General features: G+C 40.8%; 1 protein-coding gene across 1 annotated transcript; it reads left to right on the top strand.

The window, feature by feature from the left end:
- Positions 1 to 1,816: 1,816 nt before the first annotated feature.
- On the top strand, positions 1,817 to 6,182 carry LOC112149860 (ras-related protein Rap-2b). The gene is made up of 2 exons (XM_024277827.2): positions 1,817 to 2,735; positions 5,137 to 6,182. Exon 1 carries the CDS (start codon positions 2,130 to 2,132, stop codon positions 2,679 to 2,681), a length of 552 nt encoding a protein of 183 aa, XP_024133595.1. The 5' UTR covers positions 1,817 to 2,129; the 3' UTR covers positions 2,682 to 2,735; positions 5,137 to 6,182.
- The last annotated feature ends 744 nt before the right edge of the window (positions 6,183 to 6,926 follow it).

Here is a 6,926-nt window from a genome sequence, read left to right as displayed (position 1 = left end):
GCATGTTTTTGGACGGTGGGAGGAAGCCGGAGTCCCCGGTGAAAACCCACGCATGCACGGGGAGAACAGGCAAACTCCACACAGAAAGGTCCCAGCCGGGATTCGAACCGGGGCCTTCTCGCTGTGAGGCGAGAGCGCTAACCACTTGCGCCACCGTGCAGCCCCCCACAAAAACAAACAGCAGAATTTTCGCAAATATGGATGTCCATGTAAAATTAAAGCGTTTTTCACCGCTGGATCTGCGGAGAAAAGGGGAGTTTGTGTTAGCCTGGGGATGATACAGTTAGCAGAGACGCTTTTTGGAAGGAGCTGTTCTAAACGTTGTGATGTCACAATGTGAGGACCCACTCGTTTCCGTAGATGAAGAGGGGCTGGTGCTTAGAACGCAGGGTTTTAAAGAAATGCTCAGAGATCCATCAAATGCAGCTTTGGGGTTGTTTTTCATGAGAAATTAACATTTTAATATACCTAAAAGCTCAATAAGGTTTAAATGGCAATGGTGGGCAAACTACAGCTCGCGGGCTATATGCGGCCAATTAAGCTATTTAATCTGGCCTTTTTCTTCCCTTATAATTGAGGTGTTTACCCCATAGATGGTGCAATATAAATAATAAAGAAAATAAGAATAAATTAAGTAAGGAAATAATAAATAAAGAAATTTATTCTACATTTCTATTGTGTTGGGAGATGTGGCATTTTTTATGGTTAAGTGTGCTTTCCGAATCAGACTTTTCCAATAATTCCAACACCACATGAACCCAAAATTTCTCTAAGTTTACGGTTTTACTTGAAGAACATTAAGCCATTATTGCAATTGGTAATAAAATGATAACTAAAGTCACCGTTTTTCAATAAAACTACCAAAATGTTCCATATTAGCTAAAAATGAAAAAAAACAACAATGTTTTGATGTTATTTCTTTCTTGTACAAGGGGGATTTCCAAAACCCAAAACATATGTTGTCCGGGTCCGACCCTTCTGTCAAATTTTAGAATCCTTTTTGGCCCACAAGTCAAAAATCCCTGTAATAATACAGGAAAACAGAACCTAGACAGGTGAAACCCTAAATATGTCATACCAACAGAAACAATGAGTCATCTAGTTTGTGTCTACATTCTTATGACATCATGGACAACTTTGTTGACACATTTTTAATGACGCACATTCAACCTCAAATTTCTCTTTTGCTTTCACATAGAATAGTTTTGATTTTGTAAAGCAACTTGAGTTTTGAATTACTAAAGTCACAGTTGTTTGAGCAACACAGAAAAAAACCCAATGTCTTAAACATTGTGCAACAGGCTGAGCCGTAAAGTTTTTGAAGATAATTCCTTCCAGGAAGTTTTCTTCTGAGTCAAAAAGCAGTCATCCCACGGAGCGTGTGTTTCGAAAAACTAAGGTGTGGCAGAGCTACGTGAGTGCAGGGGGCAGTGTTTTAGCGCTGACTGTGCGATAACAACCCTCCTGCACCTTTAACTAAACACTGGAGAATACTTCTGGAGTGACGTGAGACGCAGAATGCGTGCTGAGTGCAGGCAGGAAGCGCAGACCGTTCATTTCATTAAGTTAGCGAAAGTAGCCACAGTTACAACCGGAAGTCAAATATTTTGTGCCAAGCTGAAATGTGAAAATGCCTTAAAAATATTCGGAAGTATTAAAAATAAACAATAACAAGCAATATTATTTTAAATCAATAACATTTATAGTATTAAGACGTAATATATATGTACTTGGATAGAATTTGTAGAGTTGTATACTGCGTAGATATTTTACTTTGAAATTCTAAAAAGGAAGTGGATACCTTTTGTCGTGTATAACCTGACTCTCCAAAAGAGGGCGACAACACACGGTGACTGCTTGAACGAAAACGGGGGAAGCCTGGGCAAGAACCGGCAGGTCTTTCGTCGGAAACTCACAATGCTACATGAGCAATGATAAGATTGGATCCAAACGAAACGTGCCCACTTCCCGAAGAGCGATAACTTCGCGGCCACGCCCTGTTTTCCACCGACCGGAGCCCTACAAAACTGCTGGCTGCGGCACAACGGTGCGCGGTTTGAAACCCATCAGGGGCGGCTAGCGGCTTCACAGCGGAGAGGAAGCGAGGATTGTCGGCTGCTTTGAGAACCATGCGAGAGTATAAAGTAGTGGTTCTCGGGTCCGGGGGTGTCGGCAAGTCAGCACTAACCGTCCAGTTCGTGACGGGAGCCTTCATAGAGAAATACGACCCGACGATAGAGGATTTCTACAGGAAGGAGATCGAGGTGGACTCCTCTCCGTCCGTGCTGGAGATCCTGGACACGGCGGGGACCGAGCAGTTCGCCTCCATGCGAGACCTCTACATCAGGAACGGCCAGGGCTTCATCCTGGTTTACAGCCTGGTGAACCAGCAGAGCTTCCAGGACATCAAACCGATGAGGGACCAGATCACGCGGGTGAAAAGGTACGAGAGGGTGCCGATGATCCTGGTCGGAAACAAAGTGGACCTGGACGTGGAGCGGGAGGTGTCGGCCGGCGAGGGCAAGGCGCTGGCGGAGGAGTGGAACTGCCCGTTCATGGAGACCTCAGCCAAAAATAAAACCTCGGTGGACGAAGTGTTCGCAGAAATAGTCCGACAGATGAACTATGCCTCCACGGCAAATGGCGACCGCGGGTGCTGCTCGGCTTGTGTCATCCTCTAAGAGACACAGACAATCCTAAAGTTTGATTCTTTGCTCAGTTTTACGTTTGCAATGGTAAGAAGACTTTATTTTTAATTTAAAAAATGTAATTAATCAGTCATTAGTGTTATTTAACCACTTCACCTTTATGATGACATATGTGCCACATGAGGTCAATCACCTCCTCTTTTTTTGTTTTGCCAGACAGATTAGGGAAGTGTTAAGTTAATTTAATGCAGAAGTTGTTAATTCAGTTTAAGATCAGAAGTAGTTACATCTGTTGGTTACCAGCTGGAAATGACTGTAGTTTTGCCTAGAGCACGGTCTGCAACCTTTTATTTATCAATGCTTTGAAAAAATATATATTTTATTTTGAAAGGAATTAATATGTCCCTCCTTCTAAAGTAAAATAAATTAAAATTGTTGTACGTGTTAAAAAATACATCAAGAGTTCAAGTATTCCAAATAAAAGTTGTATTTTTTTTTTAATAAAAAGGCTTAAATTTCCCCCAAAAATAACAAAATAAACAAAAAGTGTGTTTTTCCAAATGATGAATTATGATTTAAGCCGCGTTTCCATTGGGTGGTACGGCACAATACGGTCCATTATTTTGAGCAGTCCATTAAACAGTTCCGACCCGTACCACTTTAGGGCGCCCATTCGTTATAGGTCCCTGAAAAAATAGAATGGGAACGGTTGGGGTGGAGCTGCTGTTGCCACCCGTTGGTTGGTATAAAGTGATGATGACATTAGAAAGCACCAATATAGCGCACCAATATAGCGCTAAGCTAGCTTTTTTGTTTTCAACTTTCAAACGACATTAAATTCCTGTTATACACGATGTCCCAGAAGTAAGGAAGAAAAAAGCAAGGGACTGGATGACCTCCATTGTTTCTGCTTTTCTAGTTGTCGCACTACAATGACGCAATGGAACGCTAGCAGTCCATGCCACACATGCACCATGAAAACAAACTGCTCAGTGGAAGCGAGACTTAACTTAGTGGAAATGCTCACCAGAATTAACTGGTCCGCACTGTTCTACTCCTTACCGGACTGGACTGAACCGGACGGTCAGTCTAAACAAGGCTTTATTTTGGCAAGCGTTTCCGCTCAGTTAAGCCTCGCTTCAACTGAGCAATTTGTTGTCACGGTACATATGTTGTTTAGACCGCCAGCTTGCCACTAGGGCTGCCACAAACGATTATTTCAATAGTCGACTATTCTCCGACTATTTTTTCCGATTAGTCGACTAATCGAGTCAGGCATAAAGTTGACGTAAAGCACACATCTTAACCATCCTTAGATTTAAAATAACTAAAAACCAAATATATAGCATTACCTAACAATCGGTGAAGATGCTAAAATTGATAGCTAAAAATGCTGAAGTTAATAGCTGGAAACGTTGAAATTAATAGCCAGTCAAAATATTATTCAATGCCAAATTAACCTAAAAAAAAAGGCCTAAGTTAGCCAAAGCAGCTAGCATGCAGCTGAAATATTAGCTAATCTACAAAATATCCTAAAAAAACAAAAAAAAAAAGCCCAAGTTAGCCAAACAGCTAGAATTGTGCTAAAATATTAGCTAAATTCCAAAACAGCCTTAAAAAACAAACAAAAAAAAATCCTAAATTAACCAAAACAGCTAGTATATAGCTGAAATGTTCGCTAAACTCCAAATTAGCCTAATAAAAAAAAATGAAAAAAATCCTAAATTAGCCAAAAAAGCTAGCATCTATCTGAAATATTAGCTTAACTCCAAATAGCCTAAAGAAACTAAATAAATGCCAAAATAGTCCAAAAAGCTAGCAGAATGCCATTATAACTTTCAACTTTACTAAACTCTGACTCCATATAATACAAAGAAACGACTAATCGACTATTAAATTAGTTGTCGACTATTTTAATAGTCGATTAGTCATCAATTAGTCGACTAATCGTAGCAGCCCTACTTGCCACTAGCTCCCCCTGTCACAGTTGTCAAGGGTAGCAAGGAACGTTTGCAGTTCCACCGCAGAGTAGAGGGTGCTGTTGTTTATGACCAAAAGAAAAAGCAGGAAAACCACAAAAACTTAAATCTTTACAAATGTTAGCTTAAATGAGCGCTAAATTGATGTTTTCTAACGTCGTCATCACTTTCTGCTAATCAATGGGTGGCAACAGTGACCCCGCCCCAACCTTTCCGTTCTACTTTTCAGTGGACCTACAACCGATGAAATCAAGAGGTACTGTTCGGCGCTGTGTAATGGGTCAATTTTACAATAGAATCGCTCAAAACACTGGGCTGGATTGCTCAGTGGAAACAAAGTTTTTGTGGCTCTAGTAGGTTTTAGTCTGTAAGAAACTGAAGTCTTTTATCATTAAAGGGTGCAGACCCCTGGCCTGTAGAAGCTATCAGGGAATCTACTCTGGATCAGCAGATTTTTGTTATTGATCAACTTATTCTTCGTTATGGATTCATTTCTTCTGTTTTGACAGTGCGTTGCAGCAAATCTGTACCATTGCGCTCTTCTCGGTGTCTCACCCTGGCCTTGGAGGAAAATGAAGGGGAGGAATGCTGCAGGGGGACTGGATGAGGAGGAGGAGGGGAGCCACTGAGACAGAGGGAGGGGTCCACTCTTCAGGAATTCTGCTCGGTTGGAGTATCTCTGCTGCACCATTGATGTCAACACAAGAGCCAGAGTCTGAGGTTCAGCAGAACTCCTCCTCGCTGGCTCCATCTGTTCTCCCAACTGGAACTAAACCCCACACGGAAAAAGAAATGGAGAGAAAAACTCATAAATGGATATTTCTATATCAGAAGAAGACAGGGAATAGAGTATATTTTGTTTAAGCCACTGCACAGGTTAACGTTTTTGGGCGTCCTGACCTAATCTGGAGCGACGCCCCTCAACACTCCATAATCCCACCTTTTTCCAAAGTCAGAAGAAGTCTGGTGGGAAGGTGTCAAGTGCCACTCTTATTTTTTTTATTTTATTTTCCTCTTTTTTTGTGCAAGGGGATCCTAACTGAAGTGATATGGGGACACAATTGCCCTTATATGTCGAGTGCCTTTCCAAAAGAGAAATCAGCTATTCAGATTTAGTGCCAACTTTTATGTGTCACTTGAAAAAAACAAGAAAACTTTCAACGCCAATCAATCCACACGCATCAGCTCCTCTTCTGGGTCATCTTATAAAGATCAAGGCCGACAAAAGACTATCGTTTATTTTTATTTTTATTTTTTTGCTAGTGGAACAGTGATTTTTTTTTTCTATGTTTTTAAGTCGGCCTTCTAGAAAAAGCTGCAATGTCTGTCGGTCTGGCCAAATCGATATCTTGAAATGCACAGGTACTGGAAAACAAGACACAACAATGAGCCTCCAGACCAGGAAAATCAAAGGAATTCTGTTTATTCTCTTTATTTTGTTGTTTTTAATGGTAAAAAGAAAAAGTGATGATGTACTGTTGACAAATCTAACCTGATTGTAAATTTAATTTCAGACTGGTCTTTCAACTATGGGGCTGGCTGTTTAAAAAAAAAAGGACTTTTAATACAAATTGAATTTTTTAAAAAAGAAATCGGCCTGTGTTTGTTTTTTCCTCGGGAGCAGATGTTTGAGGGCTCGTAAACAAAATTAGTCTATTTCACAAATATTAGTTAATTTGGCTGGTTCTGGCTACTCAAATGACAGTTTTAGATTCACTATCACAATGACATCAATCATTGCCACTGCAATACACAGTAATGAACTAATGCTAAATGTCCAAACACCTGTTTGAAAACTGCTTTTGTTGTTCTTTGGTTGTGGAGTCATGCTGCTTAGACAGAAGCAGAAATGTCTTTGTGGTTGAGGTCAAAAGCTAGTGTGATGTAAAAATTCAAATTGAACGAAAACAGCTCTGGCGGGTTTGGTGGTGAGATTAGTTTAAAGGTTTGTTTGATTACATTTTTCCAGCCATATTATAGCTTAGAGGACATTTTTGAAGCACAGATCTATGGAAAAATGTAAATGTTTCTGGTTCTTTGGTAGGTCTAAGCTGCACATTCATTTTGCTGGAATGTGGTGCCAAAGAAGCAATACAGCCATAGGGACTCGTCATTTTTTCATTTTTATTTTTTTTAAGCTTGTGTGGGTGTAGCAGAGCTTCAGTCTAGCAATGTGATGTGGAGAGGTGGGTCGAACTCAGCAGGCCATCTCTCTGCTGCTGTTTACCTACAGGAATCAGCTAGACCTTGCTGGCTGGTCGACCACAGCGTGGCTTGAGGGCTGGAGGGTAAACAAACA

This window comes from Oryzias melastigma, linkage group LG13 (genome assembly GCF_002922805.2).
Source record: "Oryzias melastigma strain HK-1 linkage group LG13, ASM292280v2, whole genome shotgun sequence".
NCBI classification, from domain to species: Eukaryota; Metazoa; Chordata; class Actinopteri; order Beloniformes; family Adrianichthyidae; genus Oryzias; species Oryzias melastigma.
This window is presented reverse-complemented; position numbering and strand designations above follow the sequence as displayed.